Source organism: Bos mutus, chromosome 4 (assembly GCF_027580195.1).
Source record: "Bos mutus isolate GX-2022 chromosome 4, NWIPB_WYAK_1.1, whole genome shotgun sequence".
Lineage (NCBI taxonomy): Eukaryota > Metazoa > Chordata > Mammalia > Artiodactyla > Bovidae > Bos > Bos mutus.
Window position 1 is genome coordinate 26,196,335 of NC_091620.1, and position 19,856 is coordinate 26,216,190.

At 37.1% G+C, this 19,856-nt stretch overlaps 1 protein-coding gene across 2 annotated transcripts in view; it reads left to right on the forward strand.

Annotated features, from left to right (window-relative positions):
* TNPO3 (transportin 3) overlaps nt 1-19,856 on the forward strand; it is a 79,724-nt gene that overhangs the window by 45,343 nt on the left and 14,525 nt on the right. For both annotated transcript variants that reach the window (XM_005905262.2, XM_005905264.2), the window contains 10 exons: nt 1,508-1,615; nt 3,299-3,390; nt 5,734-5,873; nt 8,556-8,747; nt 10,814-10,905; nt 12,095-12,171; nt 13,963-14,023; nt 14,826-14,966; nt 17,565-17,681; nt 18,531-18,625. In XM_005905262.2, coding sequence (XP_005905324.1) covers nt 1,508-1,615; nt 3,299-3,390; nt 5,734-5,873; nt 8,556-8,747; nt 10,814-10,905; nt 12,095-12,171; nt 13,963-14,023; nt 14,826-14,966; nt 17,565-17,681; nt 18,531-18,625 — 1,115 coding nt within the window. The remainder of the gene's footprint in view (nt 1-1,507; nt 1,616-3,298; nt 3,391-5,733; nt 5,874-8,555; nt 8,748-10,813; nt 10,906-12,094; nt 12,172-13,962; nt 14,024-14,825; nt 14,967-17,564; nt 17,682-18,530; nt 18,626-19,856) is intronic.

The window sequence follows — 19,856 nt, forward strand, 5'->3', positions numbered from 1 at the left end:
AAAACCAAAAGAAACTATAGAAAAAATTAAAATACGTGGTTGGATTAAAACTAAACACAAAAATGAAATATTTGTGTGAGGACATGGAAAATAACATGAGTCTCCCCTGAACACATAAGTGCAAATTTTTCTTTATATTACTTATGCTGATTTTATAATTTAAAATGTAGAAATAATCTATTTGCTTAGAAGAAAATATACAAGAAATATTATAAAATGGTTAATTGGAAAATGCTTCAACCACATTCTTTGCTTAGTTATTTCAAATTTTATAGTGTTTATTTCATCATTTTGGTTGGGTAGTTTAATATCTCTGTCCTTCAGCCTATAAATTGGAGTGGATTTTTTTTTTTCCTATTAATATTAAACCTGGCCTGAAAACTGTCTGTGCTCTATATCTTAATGTTAATGTTGTCATCTGAGTTATGGTATTTTGTATTTCCACAGAACTTTAGTGATGATTTAGTTCAGTGGTTTTCACTACTTTTTTTTTTAAACTGAGGAATCCTCAGGATTCCATAGTGCTTGGAAGCATGATAAGTAAAAAAAACAGAGTTACTCTGGTTTAAATGGCTGTGTTTGCTTGATCCCTTTCTTCTCTCTGCTAGTTCTGTGGTACCACTTCCCTTGTAGGTAATTCCATACGTTTGTAGGTGTGCCGTGCTTCATAATTCATTATCTCATCCGAGTCAACCATTATTTCCTCCTCATTCCTTGACTTTAATTTTTTTCATCTTAAAGCAAGAATGTTGAATTAGATTAGCAATTCTCAGTAATACTAAGGGCTTTTCCCAGAAACTCATGGTCCAAGATTCTTATACATACCCATAACATAATTAGTTATGTTAATCTCATAATTAATCTCATAATTAGTAAACCTTAGTGTACTCACAGGGGGATATTAGAGTAAGGAAAACTTCAGAAGCATGAAATGTGAATGATCTCTGTATTTTTTAATGAAAAAATTTAAATATACAGCAATGGTGAAATAATTTTACAATGAATATCTGTATACCTGCTGCCTAACTCCTACCATTAATATTTTATTACACCTGTGTTATGTATCTGTGCACCTATATAAAATTCTTTTTAAAGTCTAATATTCTGTTGTGTGTCTAGTTGTGGTAATGGTTGATTTTGGTAGATCTTGAATCATAAAGTTTCAGAGGCTTATTCAGTAATAAAAAGCTAGACTTTATCTACTATAGATAGACTTATATTCTAGAACACTTTCCACCTCCACCACTCCAGATTTTTCCAGCAACAGGCAGGATGTAGCTTGGACGTGCCAAAAAATGTTTCTCATCGTAAAGGTAGAGCATAGGTTGTATTGATTTGACATACCTTAATGTTTGGGATACTTTCTGTGGTAAAATATCTTTGTGATTTATGCAATTTATCTTTTTATTCATTGGGACTGAACTGCTTAATGGGTTTTTTATTCTTTTAAAAGTTAGTGAAAACCTTAGTGGGTTTAAAACAAATGTTATCTGATTTGAAATTTCAGGAGGGGGTTCCTGAGGAGACTGATGACTTTGGGGAGTTTCGGATGCGGGTGTCAGACCTGGTGAAGGACTTGATTTTCTTGATTGGATCTATGGAGTGTTTTGCTCAGGTAAGCCCATTTGAAGATTCTCATCAGCTTTACCAGTCATTCTAATTGTGTTCACTTCTGTGTCTTCTCTAAGTGTTCCATCTTTTTCTTCAATCTTGATGGCTAAATAGGACAGTAGATATGCAGGTGCCTAGCACACTGCCTGGCATATAGTAGCTATGTTTATTTAGTATCTTACAAGCCAATTGCAGTGAATAGTTCAGTTATTGTTTTACACTATATTCTTGCTAGTGAGAGCTGTTCCACTTGTACCATTGAAATGGAAGATCATAGATAAACCTTAAAGCCCCCAAGATACTTAAAGGGAATTTGGACCCAGCCAGGAAAAACAGACAAGTTTTTCTGCTTTTAATAATTATATATCAACTCCTGGCCATCTTAGTTATTTGGCATTTCGTTTATTCACAGTTATGGTTAGATTCCTTTGCACTGTCATCCCAGAGATGACTGTAGTAGAGTAGAAGAATCATGTCCTATGGCTTTCCTAATAATCAGTGAGTAACATTTTAGGTCATAAGGTTACAGTCATCACCATTCCATGTCACTTAACATTAGCATAATATCAGGTGGTTTTCATATTGCTGGATCATGCTCTGAATCCTGAAATACTGATTTTGATGGTTTATCAGTCATACTGAACTGACCTAATTTGGAAAATGGGTAACCCATGCATTTGGTGTATTTTGGGGAATCATCTGATTTAGAAAGTGTTAAAATAATTGTAACTGTATTTCTTTATATTAAGCAAAATGTGTTTCTTGACCTAATCACAAAGGGTTAGGGATTCTTAGAAAGCAGATTTAAGTGAGATCCCCACTAAATCACAGGCAGATGCTCTGTGCTCAGATTTCAACTCTTTTCTCACTGGCTCCGTGACTTTGAACAAATGACTTGTTCTCCAGACCTCAGTTTACAAATGTACATTAATTGTGAGTCTTGTCCAAGGTGTGTACTGTGGAACACCAGTCTCATGAGATGTTCTTTTCTGGAAAAAAAATAGTTCTGTCAATTAAAACTGGAAAATGACCTAAATAGTATATTTAAAGGTTCTGTGAAGTCATATAAGAGAATTGTTTAATTTCATTTTACCTAGCAGTGTGTTATTTGATTATGGAAACCTAGACTAACAACCAGTCACATTCCACTGATGGCTACACCCTGGGAAGTTTTAGGACATCTCTGAGTATCCTGCTTGGTCTCTCCCCACCCACCCTTGCTTGGACATGGTATTGTGATGGGTGCTTCAGAACAGCTACTTTTTAGGAATTTAATCTGTACTGCTAGTGTTGATGCAGACAGGTAGTCAAAATAATAAATGTAAAGCCAATGCATATGCGGAGGTTTTACATCATTTTTAAGTGTGTTAATGTATTTATCAGTTACCAGAACCAAGAAAAGACACTCATGTAATTTGTTTTGTTTTTTCCATAATACTATTTTGTTGGGGCAGATGATAATTTGATGTACTCTTGGGAACCTAAATGGATTTGTTTCAGATATTAAACTAGTATTGATTTAGAGTTAGTGAAGATTTGAAAAATGAAAATACTATTCTCCTGGCTCTGAGAGATAATTAAATTTAGAAACAAGGGGCTGAATTTAACTAACAGGTTTTTTGTTTTGTTTTGGAACTCTATTCTGTTTTTCTTTTAATGGATCCATAATCCACCTCTTCTTCTCTAGTTATATTCTACTCTGAAAGAAGGCAACCCACCCTGGGAGGTGACAGAAGCGGTTCTCTTTATCATGGCTGCTATAGCAAAGAGTGTTGATCCGTGAGTGTCTATAAGTCTTTTGCTGGGAACTCTTAATATCAGAGGAAGGAAAATTGCGCCATTTTTCCTCATGTGGGATATGTTTGGAAACTCATAGAACTTCTTTCTTCTATAATGCTGTCTAGTCTTCTGACTTCTAAGAGACTAGTTCAGAGTAGCATGCATTGCTGATATCCATGTTTTAACCACATTTTCTATAGTTAAAATTCTTTTGTTCTTGATGCTAGGAAAAGAATGCTGATTTATTTTTCCAACCCAGGCTCCCTTGTGAAAGTTGGTATAATCAAAAATTTATTAGACTGTTAAATTGTTGGCACTTGCTTAGAAGCATTTGAATAGGCACTAATTTGGCTCTCACCTGCTTTTGTGATCTTGGGTAAGTTATGCTTACAAATATTTAACTATATTGTTCTCCTTTTTTCCTGTCTTGGAGAATCATTTTTAAGTTTCAGAGAGGCACATCATAGTTATCGTATTTCTTAAAAGAATAACAAAATCTAAAGGGGAATTATTTTTGTTATTGCTGTTGGAAATTTTTAAATTATTAGAATTTGATTTCTCCTTGCTTAGCGAAGAAGTCCTATTTATTATTTCAACATGAATCCTTAAAAACAGAATTTACTTTGTTCTGTGAGTTTATAAATTGATGCTGGTATCTGTCAAATTTTCCTGTATTGTATGTAATCAGACACCTGCAGTTGAGCTCTCTGTACAGGGCTTTGGTTGGAGAGATGGTTAAGGCATGTATTCATAAAACGTACAGTGCTTCTTTCTTAGCTGGCTTTCAGGGTCTAGTCAATGAAATCTTATATACTTTCTACTCAAGGAAATATTTAAGGAGATCAGAGTTGGTTTGTTTTTCTCTATTAAGAAGTTCTGAAAATCCCATGGACAGATGAGCCTGGTAGGCTACAATCCATGGGGTCGCAAAGAGTCAGACATGACTGCGTGACTTCACTTTCACTTTCATGCACTGGAGAAGGAAATGGCAACCCACTCCAGTACTCTTGCCTGGAGAATCCCATGGACGGGGGAGCCTGGTAGGCTGCAGTCCATGGGGTCGCTAAGAGTCGGACATGACTGAGCGACTTCACTTTCCCTTTTCACTTTCCTGCATTGGAGAAGGAAATGGCAACCCACTCCAGTGTTCTTGCCTGGAGAATCCCAGAGACGGGGGAGCCTGGTGGGCTGCCGTCTACGGGGTCGCACAGAGTCAGACATGACTGAAGTGACTTAGCAGCAGCAGCAGCAGTCCTGAATCACTTATCATACTGTTTGCTTTTAAACCCTTTTTGGTATCTTTTGGAACCTTCAGTAACAGTCTGAAGATATTATGCTAATGATCTAACTGATTTGTGATTGTGTATGAGAAAGGATGCATAGAGAGTCTCAACACTAGCTTAGTGCCTTCAGGAAACATAAGGCATAAATGAAAGATTTTATTTTGTTTTTTCTTTATCCACATTTCACGCCAACTGCATGATTACAGGTGTGGGTTTGTTTTTATTTTTGTTTTATAAAGGGCTTAATAGACTTAGTTTATCAGGAAGGAGCGTTCTTGTGCTAATCCAGGATTTATTTAAACATCTTTCATTTCTGGATTACATTCTGGTCATTTGCGGGACATCCTCCCCTCTGCTTAAAAGAACTTGAGCCTGTATCCTTGAGGGGTGAGAAAAAGAGAAGGAAAAGGAAAAAATAAACTCATGGAGCTGTGAAAAGTATTTGGATAACTTTAATTTTCCCTCATGTTTTAAGTCAGAGCACCTTTATCTATTCCTTCAGCTTTTGTTCTTGATTCTTTAGTCAGTGAGCTGGCCCACCCATGCTTACCTGATCTTAAGGTTTCCATTATCCAGCCATAAGAAATCTTTTGGAGAATAACAACTAATAGGAAGTGGTCTATAAGAATTATTTATTCATTTAGTTATTCAGTAATATTTATTTATTGAGTGCCCACTATGTGCCAGGCGCTGTTCTAGGTGCTGCAGATATAGGAATAAATAGTGAATTCACTAAAAGACATTGGTCCACAGTAAATGCCTACCTGTCCAGTTTGAAGAGCTTTATTTGATAGCAAGATGTGTCTTTAGACACTTCACTGGCATTTAGAAGATTAAGGAGCAGTGTGCTTCTCAACTGAAACAATGATAACTTCCATTTCTGTCTTTTACCCCTTTTTGAGGGTTAAAAATTTTTATACCAGATTTAAGCACTTTTATGCAAATGGTTACTTATTTAGAAAGAAACCCTTAGCAATGATTTGTGTCATTGCAGCCTGTTTATTGGCCATAACCTCACCTCTGAAATTGTTAACTCTGAGTACTTGCCTTCTAAACTCAGGGAGAACAATCCAACACTCGTGGAGGTCCTAGAAGGAGTTGTCCGTCTCCCGGAGACTGTGCATACAGCTGTGCGATACACCAGCATTGAGTTGGTTGGAGAGATGAGCGAAGTGGTCGATCGAAATCCTCAGTTCCTTGGTATGTGTGAACGCTCCCCTCTGTAACTACTGCTTCTGATTTTTCTGATTTCTTTCTTCCTCTCTTACTTTTGCTTTTGTTCTCCTACTTTCTCTTTTATTGATAAGTAGACTGTTTCTAGACACCGAGAATAGATACATGAGTTACTGCTCAGTTCATACATTTTATAATCTGATCACAGTCTTTGGAGAAAGAACCTTTGAAAATTAGATCTCTAGATAGGGTGACAGTTTGCTACTAGTACTCTGCTTCAGCATAAATATTTCTGTCTTTGTTAGGTTTTGGCATAGGCTTGAGCTAATCAGACTCTCCTGTAGTTCTAACCTAGAAGCTGCCAGTAGACTAGAGCAAAGGGGAGGGCATTTCGGTGTTAAATACATACACTATTTAAAAACTAAGAAATATTATTGAAACTAAGTAAGTACAAACTAAGATGAAGAGTGTTGAGTTGTATAACCTCTGGCTGTCTTGAAAAAATACAGATGTAAAATAATTTTATAATTGAAAGTAAATTTAGAAAGAATTTCTTCTAATTCCCTCATTTTCAAGATAAGAAAAGTGGAGTCCAGAGAGACTAGAGAATTTATCTGGGTTAATATAAATAAAGTCCCACTGACACTCAAGACACATATTCTGAGAATTTTAAGAATCCTTAAATGTGTGAGTATGATTAAGTTTGATGTGCTGTGCTTCTCTCTCTTTTGACTGTGCTGGGCCTTTGTTGCTGCTCAGGCTTTCTCTAGTTGCGATGAGCGGTGGCTGTTCTTCAGTTGCGGGGCACGGGCTCCTCATTGCAGTGGCTTGTGTTGTGGAGCACAGGCTTCAGTAGTTGCAGCATGTGGGCTTATGCTTTGCAGCTTGTGGGATCTTCCCGGACTGAACCCTCTCCTGCACTGGCAGGCAGATTCTTTACCACTGAGCCACCAGGGAAGCCCTGTGCTTATCTTTATTACTACCTTTTGACTTGATTTTATTTTACACGTGATCTCTTTTTTTATTGCCTGAAACTCTTACTTAAAAAGAGCTGTGTTGGACTTCCTTGATGGTACAGTGGATAAGAATCCCCCTGTCAATGCAGGGGACATGGGTTCAATCCCTAGTCCAGGAAGATTCCACATGCCATGAAACAGCTAAGCCCATGTGCCACAACTACTGAGCCCGCGTGCTGCAACTACTGAAGCCCACGTGCCTAGGGCCGTACTCCGCAACAAGAGAAGCCGTAGCAATGAGAAGCCTGCCTGCCACAACTAGAGAATACCCCCAGTCTCAGAAACTAGGGACAGCCGAAGCGCAGCAACAAAGACCTATCGTATCCAAAACTAAGAGAGAGCTGTGTGTTCCTGTTCTCTTGTATCTGTATACAGAGCATATGATAGGTAGGCTTACATTGTAGTTGAGCCACTTTCAAGTTCAACATACCATTAAAATTTTTTTCAAAATACCTTATTTTCTAATTCTTAAATGTCTTCACTTATCTGCCACATCATTTGGCTTTCTTTTCTGAACAGTTTTTCCACAGAGAAACAAAGTGCATTTACCTGTTTGTTAACACTTATCATTCAGTATCACCTTGTGTATCGTTTAAATTTGTGCCTTAGTTAGAAGACACAGTGCTGCATATTCATACTTACTGTAGAATAGTCAAAATCACAAATATTCAATTTGTGAATTGAGAATATTTCAAAATATTCAATTTGAGAATCACTGAGGCCTATAGTATTGGACAGGGAAGCCTGGCATGCTGCAGTCTATGGGGTCACAAAGAGGTGGACAAGACTGAACTACTGAACTGAACTGAATAGTATTGGAGTTACTTGGACTAGGTTTTAGATTCTAGTTCTGATTCTCATGCTAAATAGGCTGTGTGTTGTGGGAAAGCAAGGGTTCCTGCTGGGTTGCTGCCTTATTTTTCTCATTAGGCTAAAAATGGAAATAACTTTTAAATGGGCTTTCAGAGAGCATTTCTTTTATGGTATGAGATTACTCTATAGTTCACATAAAGTGCTCTTTAAACATGGATGATTTTTCTTAGGGTTTTTTCATAGAAAAACTTTTACAAAGCAAGGTAAAGGATAAGTAGGATTTGCTGTATACAAATTTGCCTTTATAATCAGTTGTCTTAGAACTCTTACATTGGTAACAAGTAAGACATAATGAATTAATTCCTCTCAAAGTGCTAAGGATCTGTCGCTGTGGTTTTTATAATTATAAAGAAGTAAGTATAAAAGTGTCAGCTTTGGGTAACTTGTCATTGTCCTGATGTAGGTGATTTCTTTTTTATTTTTTACAAGTAATGATTAATCTGTGAGTATTGTGGTACTCTGAGTTTTATCTTCTTTCTTACTTTAACTGTATTCTTAATACTTGGATGGTTATATCCACCAGTGTTTCAAACTGAGTCAGTGGTTTTCAAACCGTGCTTTGTGAAGCCCTAGCAATAAGCAGCAGTTCATGTCCACAAGATAAGAAATGCAAGATAAATAGATAGGCCTCGGAGCTCTCTGACACTGTCACTGAGATCAGCTCCATTTTTATATGTAAATACCTTGGGATTTAAACATATTTCATTTTTTAAAAATGGTTCTTTTGCTTTAAAGGAGAATATAAATCTCTGTTCTAACAACCTAGAAGTTTTCCTTAAGCTTCAAATATGTGATCTTTATGTATGACTTTTCTCCTTAGACCCTGTGTTGGGCTATTTGATGAAAGGCCTGTGTGAAAAGCCTCTGGCTTCTGCTGCAGCGAAAGCAATTCATAACATTTGCTCTGTTTGCCGAGACCACATGGCTCAGCACTTTAATGGACTCCTGGAGATTGCCCGTTCCCTTGATTCCTTCATGTTGTCTCCAGAAGCTGCTGTGGGCTTGCTAAAAGGTATTTACTTAAGATATTAAGAAAGAACAGTCTCTAAGCCACTTCTGGGGATTATCTTGTGTCAAGTTGTATCCTCCTTTTCAGTTGCAATTTACTCAATGATGAGGAAGGTCACTCTGGGAGGAGAGGATGTGTGATTATGTGTGCATGCATTCTTAGAATGTTTTAAGGCTGTATAACTAGTTCAAAGTGCTTATAGAATTTATATCATGATCTTAGATTTTGAGTGGAGTTAACATATTGGAACTAAATCATAGTTCCTTTTTGAGTTGAAGGAAAGAATAAAAAGGGAGACCAAATAAGCATTGCTATACCAAAGAGATAGGTGGAAATTTAAAGGTAGTCTGCCTAGATCAGTCCTGTAACTCAAAGCCAAGGGTTCTGGTCACTTAATGGTCTTTAACCATTACTAATTAGTTTACACTGAATTGATTGAGAGGCAAACAGCCAGGGTAGTGATGAAACTCAAAATAATAGAAGAATTAGAGATATTAATACTTGGGGAAAAGACTTAGACGAATGGCTATTTTTTAATATTTGAAGGATTATTTTTAAAAGAGGGAGCAGGTTTATTTTATGAGTAATTATTATTGACAGTTTACTGGCTTTTAGAAAGAAAATGCTTTCTAACCATGCTTTCTGCAGACAGATTGGTGTGTCCTGTCAGGTAGTGAAGTTCTGACAGCTGGTGTATCAAATCAAAGATTGGGTGATAGCACCTGTGCAGAACCTTGTACATTTCTGTGAGTGGCAGACAGCCTTGTCCGGATTGGATGACTGTTCTTTCTCACTTCTGTGATCAGGTTCCCTACCAGCCAATGTAACTATGCATTTTTAAGACGGACTTTCTTTTTTAAGCATGGGTTTTTGTTGTTTCTCTTCAGAGGCGTAGATAATGAGGCATTAAATCAGGTCATGTATTTTCTTCACTACTAACTGTGGGTATTGCTGCCATCTTGTAATTTTCTAGTGAAATTTAACCTTGATGATAGCATGACAACTAACTTGTAATAAAATGTGGTGTCCCAGTTATATTGGTGGTATCTTCTAGATGGAGAAACCTTTTTAGTAACATTCTTTTCTGTAGGGATAAATTAAAAGGAAAAATTGTGTTTGTTAGATTTTTACCCCTTCTAGTTTTAAGTAAAAAATCTAATTCATCCATGGTTACAGACTGTTAAGAAAAATCATTCAATATTTTATTCAAATTTGAAGGTTTGAATTGATTACTGTTCTTTTGAATAAAATTTTAGGAGATGAAAAAATAATAGTCAAAGGATATAGCATAATGTGTAATCCTTTGGATGTTGGGGAGATACTTCAGCATTTGGTAGGGATTGTGACACAAGGGAAGCTGGATAGGAAGGATCTGGGCCTTCTGTCCCCACTTTAACCTACCTCTATTTTCTTTTTTAATCTGTTTTATTGGAGTTCCAAGTTAAGATTTTATTTGGGGAAAAGGAGAAAGGGGAGATTTTTGCAACTATTTAAAAGTGAAATAAAGACAAACTTAACTATTAACTGTTCTGTTTGAAGCACTCATTTTTACAGGTAAAGAAACTGATGGTCTGAGAGAATGTCTTACCCAGTTCATAGGGTCTGTTATGGTAGAACTAGAGTTAATCTCTAACTTCAACTCATTCTACTTCTTGGATGATAAGAATTGCCTATAGTACTTATCAAAAATAAAGGCTGTCCTTGACCTCCGGGAAATTTGAGAACCATTGTACTATGCTATATAAACTAGCTTTGTCATTGGCCTTGTGAAGATTTTTAAAGTCTTTGAAGGATTGGAAGTGGAGAGACATATTTTAACATCTTTAAACCAGTAGGCTACTGAGGAGAAATAATTTAATATTAACTTCAGTTGTGAATGTCAATGTGAAAGTCTTTATGATCTTCCTAAGCCCAACCATAAAATAACAAAATACTATAATTTTTTAAAAAGTGCTGATCTTTTTAAAAGAATAGAACGAGTTAGCCTTTGTAAGCCGTATAATGTAAACCAATGAATTACTTCAGTGTGGCTTTTATTTTCTTCATTTGTGTCATCCTTTGTCTTTCAGGGACAGCACTTGTCCTAGCCAGATTACCTTTGGATAAGATTACTGAATGTCTTAGTGAACTATGTTCTGTTCAAGTTTTGGCATTGAAAAAGGTGAGTCTAATTAAGAGGTGAAACAAATATAGTGTGTTTATATGATAGAAAGAAAAGAGAAGATTCTTTTATTTGCAGGTGGTCTTTTAACTACCTAGAAAAGTCAAGAGAATGAACTGAGACGTTATTAAAATTAATAAATTTATCAAAGTAGCTACATATATGAAATAAGTATTCCCAAATCAATAGATTTTCACTGTATCAGAAATGCCATTTAAAAGATACAGTGGAGAAAACACCATTCAAGTTAACTTCCGAAACCATAACCTACCATGTTTCTTTGAAGACTGTTGCGAAAATGTCAGCTCTTCTCAAATTACATTTATGGTGCAATAGCAATGAGCATACCAATGGTAGTTTTAGGAGAACTTGATGAAATGACTCTAAAGCTCATCTCTAGTGATATACTGGTAGAAGTGTCTAAGAAATTTTAGGAAAGAAGAGGAAGCAATTTGCCTTACCTCTTAAAAAGATATAATAATTTTGAAGCTTTATATTATAAAATTATTATATAAATATATATTATATAGTATAATACATATAATCTATACTATAATAAGAATGTCTATAATATCCTAATCATTATAAAAGTAAATGGGAAAAAAATAATACTGTTTTCCTTTTTTTTAATATAAATTTATTTAAATTGGAAGCTAATTATAATATTGTATTGGTTTTGCCATACATCAACATGAACCCGCCACAGGTGTACACGTGTTCCCCATCTTGAACCCCCTCCCACCTCCCTCCCCATCCCATCCCTCTGGGTCATCCCAGTGCACCAGCCCAGAGCATCCTGTATCAGGCATCGAACCTGGACTGGCGATTCGTTTCACATGTGATAATATACATGTTTAAATGCCATTCTCCCAAATCATCCCGCCCTCGCCCTCTCCCACAGAGTCCAAAAGACTGTTCTCTACACCTGTGTCTCTTTTGCACTGTTTTCCACTGTACAGTGATCTATAGTAAAAGTTAATATGCAGTCTTGGCCAGAATGCAGTAAGATGGAGGAAAATAGTTTGCTAATATGAATTTAAAAGTTTTTACCATTTTGAGTAACTTTCAGGAATCTGATTAAGGAAATAGAGATTGAGACAGAGGTTGATGTACAGAGGCATATGTTGCCATGTTTGCTGTAGGTTTGTATGTTTAATGACTGGGTATTAATATCTTTCTGTCTCTTCAGCTGTTGTCTCAGGAGCCCAGCAACGGCATATCCTCAGATCCCACTGTGTTCTTAGATCGCCTTGCAGTCATATTTAGGTAAGAAGGGAAATGCCAGGTTCCTGCCCTGGGTTAAAATCTCTAATGAGACTACTATATAGAAGTAAGAAAGTGTTTTTTTTCCTCAGCTTCTGAGTACCTCCTGTAAACTGCTTCTGTCAGAAGACTAATTTACTCCTATTACAAACTGCAAAGGCAAATTCTAAGAATTTATTTTTGGTAAACTTTTGTCAAAAGACTTTAAAATGTAATTAATTCTTTTGGTCTCTGAATCAGTGATGCTCGAACTTTGAAAAGTGAAAGTGTTGGTCCGACTCTTTTGTGACCCCACAGACTGTAGCCCACCAGGGTCCTCTGTCCATGAAATTCTCCAGGCAAGAATACTGGAGTGAGGAGCCATTCCCTTCTCCAGGGGATCTTCCCTACCCAGGGATGAAACCCGGATCTCCCATACTGCAGGCAGATTCTTTACCATCTGAGCCACCAGGGCAGGCCCTCTCAAACTTCAGCCTGCATCAGAGTCACCTGTGGTGCTTCAGTTCCCAAGGCAGCAGATTGCTGGGTCCCATTCCCAGAGTGTCTGATGGATTGGATCTTGATAGGACCCAAGAATTTACATTTCTGATAAGTTCTCAGGTGCTATTGCATTGTAGTCCAAAGACCATACTTTCATAATCATTGCTATGTAATAGTGTATGGGGGCAGACAAATAATGAATTCTCTTCCGTGACCAGGTGAAATTAAACCTTTTTTGATGTTAAGAGGAGCCTAATAATTAAAAAAGCATTAGAGCAACAGTATTCAGAGAGTGATCTTTCTTAGTTGCATAATATAACTTATGTGTCCTTTAGCTATATCTGGAATATTAATTAATACTTGTATAAAAACCTATGTGGAAGAAGTTGAAACTGAGGTGTTGTTTTAGCTTGTTCTTACCTACAAGTATCTTTTTCTGAGTTGGTATAATGCTTTTCTTGTATAATTAGGGGAGCCCCTGTTGCATACCATTCTGAGAGCGTATTAACAGTCTTATTTCACAATAAATGAAAGAAAATCTGCAAAAGTTGAAATGTCTTAATGTAAAGAAAAATTATATTTTTTTATATTGGGCTTCCCTGGTGGCTTAGCAGTGAAGAATCCACCAGCAGTGTAGGAGACTTGGATTCAGTCCCTGGATCAAGAAGGGAATGGCTCCTCTGCAGTATTCTTGCCTGGGCAATCCCATGGACAGAAGAGCCGAGAGGGAGGCAGTCCATGGGGTCGCAAGAGAGCTGGACACGACTGAGCAACTAAACAACTACGACAGCATATTTTTATTGTTGCTGTTGAGCTTTTTAAAATTAAAGACTTGTTTTCCTTTAAAGATGTTGGTAGTTAAAATCATAGTTTTTGTTTTTTCCTGCTCTCCTTCAAGTTAGTGGATTCTAGAACTAGATAGATAGGTGAATTCAGTGTATTGTGGTGGGCTCACATTGTGTATCATTGAATTTAGACTAGAACTGTGGGAAACATCTTTGGTAGACCAGTTTCAAAAGCTTTTACCTTCTGAGTGCTGGGAATGAAGCAGTACTTGAGTTTCCGTAGTGGATTCGGATAACTTGAATATATTTATTAATTTGGAAAAAACTACATATTCAAGTTTATGAAAGAAAAAAAAAATAAAAAGGATAGTTGTAGTGCCCCATACCTGCAGCCCATGTACCCAGAGTTGACTATCTGGTTTTCTTTAATTGGTGAGAATGATACTAAGTAAACTAACAGGGATTAGGGCTCTGTGTCCTTGATGAAATTGCTCTTCTTTCACTAATTTGGATCATTGTCTTTCCCCAGACACACCAATCCCGTTGTGGAAAATGGACAGACTCATCCGTGCCAAAAAGTCATACAGGAAGTAAGTACTAATCGATGCCTGTGAAATAAAGCTTTCTTCCTTTTTCCTTATAAGACTCTAGGTAACTAAAGTGAGAAGGTTCTGTCTTCTAGGTTCGTAGGAAGATTCAGTTTGTTGATATGCATTCAGTATCAATGAAAAGATGAATGGAACTATCCAACTAAATATTTTTGATTTTAGATTTGGTAAGAAAACAGGCTGTAAGGAAACACAGTGAAAGGCCAAAGTAAGAAGAGATTAACTGTGTGAATCCTAGAGTTGTTGAGAGGCCTGGTCAGTACTGGCAGAATGTTTTTGACAAAGCTGATTAACCATCATAGCTTCCTCTTTGACAGTACTTCCTTTGTAAAAACTCAGAGTAACATGAGGATCAGAGGGCATGGTTTGAGAAGTGCTTTTCAGACTTAAGGGGAGAAACACCAGTTATCCTTGAGTGTTCATTGGTATCAGATATCTCTTCCTTTAACTTGTTCTACTTCTTCCCATCCTAAATCAGAAGTTCAGAGTTTAGGAAAATAGAGATCTTTGTCTTTTTAGTAAAATTAGTCATGCTTCTCTTCTGTTGTAAAGAATTACTGTGCTTCCCTTTAAGACGTGGTTGTTTTTATTGATGGATAGTGTATTGAACCCCAGCACATAAACACACACCCACTGACCAGAATCAGGCCATGTGTGTTCCTGTAAAGAAAGATTCCCCCAAATTATTTAAAAGTCAAATCAGTTTTTACCAACTTGGGAGCATTTTTCTCAGCACTTAGTTGTTCATTATTTTCTTCCTGTGCTCTTTTCACTTTCGACTCAGATATGGCCAATTTTATCTGAGACTCTAAATAAGCACCGGGCTGATAATCGGATTGTAGAGCGTTGTTGCAGGTGCCTCCGTTTTGCTGTTCGCTGTGTAGGCAAAGGATCCGCAGCCCTGCTGCAGCCACTAGTCACCCAGGTGAGTTCCCTGAAAGATGGAAAATGTAAAGGATACAGAGTTTTGAAATAGGAGGCTTTAGAACAAAAGCTCTTGCTAATGAAATGAAACACTTCAATATTTCTTAAATACAAACTAAAAAATATTTGAAAGATAAGTAGTGCCTGTGGTGGGTGTGTTATTTTTATGGCAAATAGCCTGTAATCTGTTCTGTGTAGTGATAGTCTAAATAGCACCACATCTTAGTGTAAAATTCATACATGGGAATGATGTTAATGAATCAGCTCTTATGTATTAAGCATTTTATATTAATTTCCTTTCTGAAAATGTGGCAAGTCAAGCTTTGCTATTTCTGGCCTAAAGAGATTTTCTTTTTTCTTCACCATAGTTAGTTGTTCATATAAGTGTCTTATTTGTCAGGAAATAAATTTGACTCTTTCAATCAGCATGATTGGTATGTAATTATGGTGATGTGGCTCTTGTACATGGCTCTCTGAGATCATATCATCTAGAATATTCTTTTGAGATGCCTATGACTAGTGACTTAATTTACTAAGTAATTTATGCTGGGGCCCCAGCCTAACAGCAGGGCCAGAACTAGATTTAGGCAAGTGGGCTGCCATGACCTAGAATTGATGGAGGCAGGGCAAAGTGCCAATCTTGCATTTGCAGGACTCTGAGCAAGTACCTTCTCAAATTTTGCACTCATCTGTGAGGAAAGCTACTACAGGGCTTCAGGCTAGACCTCACCCACTCAACCAGAAGTGGCCTTCTCCAACTGGGCAGGGCATCTATTGGACCGACCCTGACAGTGAGTGCCCCTCAAGTTCTTAAGTTCTGCCTCACTCTTAAGGAAGCTCTTATCCTGAACCAGGGTCATCCTGTTGCTGTGTCAGTTGACACTTACATGATCACGCTTCCTTAAATTATAGATTTGATTGAAGTTTGTAAAGGTAAATATGTTAACAGAATTTTTTTAGTGATTTTTCTGCGTTTACTATACCCTGAGTACAACAGTATGTGTTACATTTAGACTGTGTTCAGTTCTGGTCAAGTGTCTTCTTCAGTGCAGTACATCATGGGTCTTATACAATGTGGTTTAATTCCCCTTTGCTATTGGAGGATATGCCCATGACTTCTGGGCTTCCCTGGTGGTTCAGATGGTAAGGAATCTACCTGCAGTGCTGGAGATCTGGGTTCAATCCCTGAGTTGGGAAGATCCCCTGGAGAAGGGAGTGGCTACCCACTCCAGTGTTCTTGCCTGGAGAGTCCTATGGGCTGAGGATCCTGGCGGGCTACAGTCCATGGGGTCACAGTCAAACAGGATGAGTGACTAACACTTTGAGTCATGACTTTTATATTGCTCTTATTCCAGTAGCATAGGGTAGCATCTTATATAGGAGGTATGTTCAAAAGTCTGTACATGTGACAAAAAACCTACAAATTTGAGGTCATTAAACTCCAGCCAGTGGGCTTGCCACTTGTTTTTGTAAATAAAGTTTTACTCATAGTCATGCGTAATCATTTAAGTATTGTTTATTGGCCATTTTTGTGCTTCAGTGGCAAAGTTAAGTGATCAAAAGTTTATAAAGCCAGCAGAGCCTAAAACCCTTTGCTATCTGGCCCAGCCTGTAACTTATTCATTAAGTACAGCATACAATTTTGAGTATACAACACTAAACAGATTCATAGCTTCCATCTCGTATTCTTTTCTCGTGCCATATGCTGATAAGAGCCAATTACTGGACCCTTCCACCCCACCAAGATCAAAGAACTGAATTTATGTAATAAGATCAAAACATGTGTGTTATGATGGCTTTTTTTTTTTTTTTTTTTTGCCTCACTTCTTGACTTGCAAGATCTTAGTTCCCCGACCAGGTATTGGACTCCAGGCCCCAACAATGAATGCACTGAGTCCTAACCACTGGATGACCAGGGAATTCCCATGTGATGGCATTTTGAATAGATGAATGTATGGTGGCCTAATTTTTGGAGGATAGAAGGGTAAAAATTCTAAACAAATAATTTAAATACTTATATTGTATTAAAATTTTTATTCTCTAGAGGTCTAGATAATCTTGATTAGAAACACTGTTCTTTACCCAAAAGATTAAATAAAAGAGTTTATAAACCAATTTAAACAATGCCTTCTGTCTCCTCTAAAATGAGGGGCATTTGATACTTTGTTCCTACTGTGATTTTTTTTTTTTTTTTAAAGAATCATCTTTAATGCATATAAGAGCAACCTGTTGGTTAGAAAGTTTAGGTATACTTTAAAAAAAAAAAAAAAAGAAAGTTTAGGTATACTTTATTAGGGCATTGCAAATATAACAGAAGCCTCAGATAATAACTTATGAATAGTTCCAGTCTGTAGTATTATACAATTCTCCTACAGCATTGTTTTGAAAAGGTGAAAGGTTGAAGGCTTGAAAGAACTCTAAATAGAGAACTTGAAAATTATTGAGCCCTATGGTTTAGAAAATGTTTCCAACAAGCTTTATTACGTTGTCTTAAAGAGAAGAGACCAATCTATCTCAGAATTTCTTCCCTCAGACAGCTACCTAAGTTGACACTCTTTGAGAGATGAATAATTGAACTAATTGGTTTTTCCCTTGGCAGATGGTAAATGTTTACCAGGTACATCAGCATTCCTGTTTCCTGTACCTTGGTAGTATCCTTGTGGATGAATATGGCATGGAAGAGGGCTGTCGGCAGGGACTACTAGACATGCTCCAGGTATGTTCTCTTGGAGGGTCTGAAGGCCTAGCAGTGTGTTCTTCACCATGTCTTTAATTCTGTTGCTTTTAGTTTGCTTTTCAAGCATAATGATTTCCTAATATGGAGGTAGATCTTCCTAGTTATTCTGTGGACAGGCCTGCTTGGAAGAATGAGAGAGAGATTGACCACACAAATATGCTGGTCATTACAGTTATTGCTGTCTAATTTATGTTCTCCAGAGATAAGATTTTTTGGGAAGGTGGGCAAGTGGATTTAAAATAAAGGATCTTTTAGCTCAAGCATGATTGTATTTTTAATTTCTTGCCTGAACAGCCAGTGAACTAGTTTACTTAGCAGGGATGGTCTCACCTTAGGGTAAATAGCAGGCATTGGAAAAGGCTTCTCATATACTGCTTTTACCCTCTCCTAGTCAAAGAGGGGAAAATATATTAGGGAGTTAAATCATGGTGCTCCTTTTCCCAAGATGTCTTTCCCTTTAAAATTGCCATTTCATAATTATTATTATTAAAATGTCAGCTACTCTCTTAGTTGACCAGATCATATCTAGTATATAAGCACAGCTGTCACTTTCAGAAACTTCTAAAACTTTGAGATGACATCTATCCAATTTCATCAACAGAAGTCTGTACCCTAAACCCTTTCTGAAATGTAGACCTCATATGTGAAGACTGTTTATGTCAACTGAGAAGGATTTTTGTCTTCCCTTTCTTGATCTGAATCTCATCACAGTCTTTTTCTTATCTGTGCTTTACCTCTTTGTTCTCTGTGTATGTTGTGATATTTAGCAAGTCTGAATCCCATGGCATTAATTTACAAGCATTTGTTTTAAAATCATTTCTGTTTTAGGCACTGTGCATCCCCACCTTTCAGCTCTTAGAACAGCAGAATGGACTCCAGAATCACCCTGACACAGTGGATGACCTATTCAGGCTAGCCACAAGGTCAGTCCTTCTGAAAAGCAACCTTTTCTTTTATTGATCATCCTCATCATTGCTTGGTCTTGTCACCTAACACTTACCTGTTTCCTTCTCTGTAAAATGAGGTAAGAGAAGTAGGTAGAGTAATTATTCATAATCCAAAGTTAAATCGTGAACCAGACTATTCCCATAAATGAAGAAGAGTTGGATAAGGGGAAATAACTGAGCTCCTTTCATAAAGGAGGGAACACACCCATGACAATAAAAATGAGTTTTGCAAGAACATTTGACTAGACAGTCTCTAGAATCCTGTGTGGTTTTAATGTTTTGTGCTACTATGATGTCATGCTTTACTTCAGCTTTTTCCTTGAGAAGCTTGGCATCCTTAAAATATAATCATATCTCAGAATACAATTTTTTTAGACTTTTAAGGTACTTTAAAAATTATCTGGTACTGTACTTCCCATTTCTGCTCCTAGCCTGCAGCCCTATTTGTTGCTTGTTTGTATTCATTCTTAGTCCCTAGCTCAGGAATTTGATCCAAATCAGTTGGTAATGAACACTTTTTTTGGTTAGTTTTTGGACAAGTTAGAAAACCCTTTTTATTTATTTATTAATTTTTTGAGTTGGTATGAGAAAAATTGGGTGGGCCGTCAACCTGTTTTCCTGGTGTGTTTCTTGAAAAATTAATCTCAAGAGATTCTCTTTGTACAAATGATTGCCTGGTAAAATAAATTTGGAATGTTATTTTACTTTTTCTTGGAGATTTTCTATGAACATTAGAGGATCTGAGAAAATTGGGAAGTATAGAGTTCCCATATACCTTTAGCTTCCCCCTTCCTTCCCTCACAGCCTACCTTGCTATCAACATCCCCCACCAGAGTGGCCCATTTATTAAAATTAATGAACTTCCATTGCCACATCATTTTTAAAGTACTTACTTTACATTAGGATTCTGTCTTGGTGGTTGTCTTCCAAGCGTCTTGTTTAGTCTCTAAGTCGTGTCTGACTCTTTGTGACCCCATGGACCATAGCCCACCAGGCTCCTCTGTCCGTGGGATTTTCCAGGCAAGAATACTGGAGTGGGTTGCCATTCCCTTCTCCAGGGGATCTTTCCAACCCAGGGATCAAATCTGTATCTCCTACATTGCAGGCCAATTCTTTACCATTGAGCCACCAGGGAAGCCAAGGTCTTTCTATGGGTTTGGACAAGTGTATGACATAACCATCATTACAGTAGCATAGAGCATAGTTT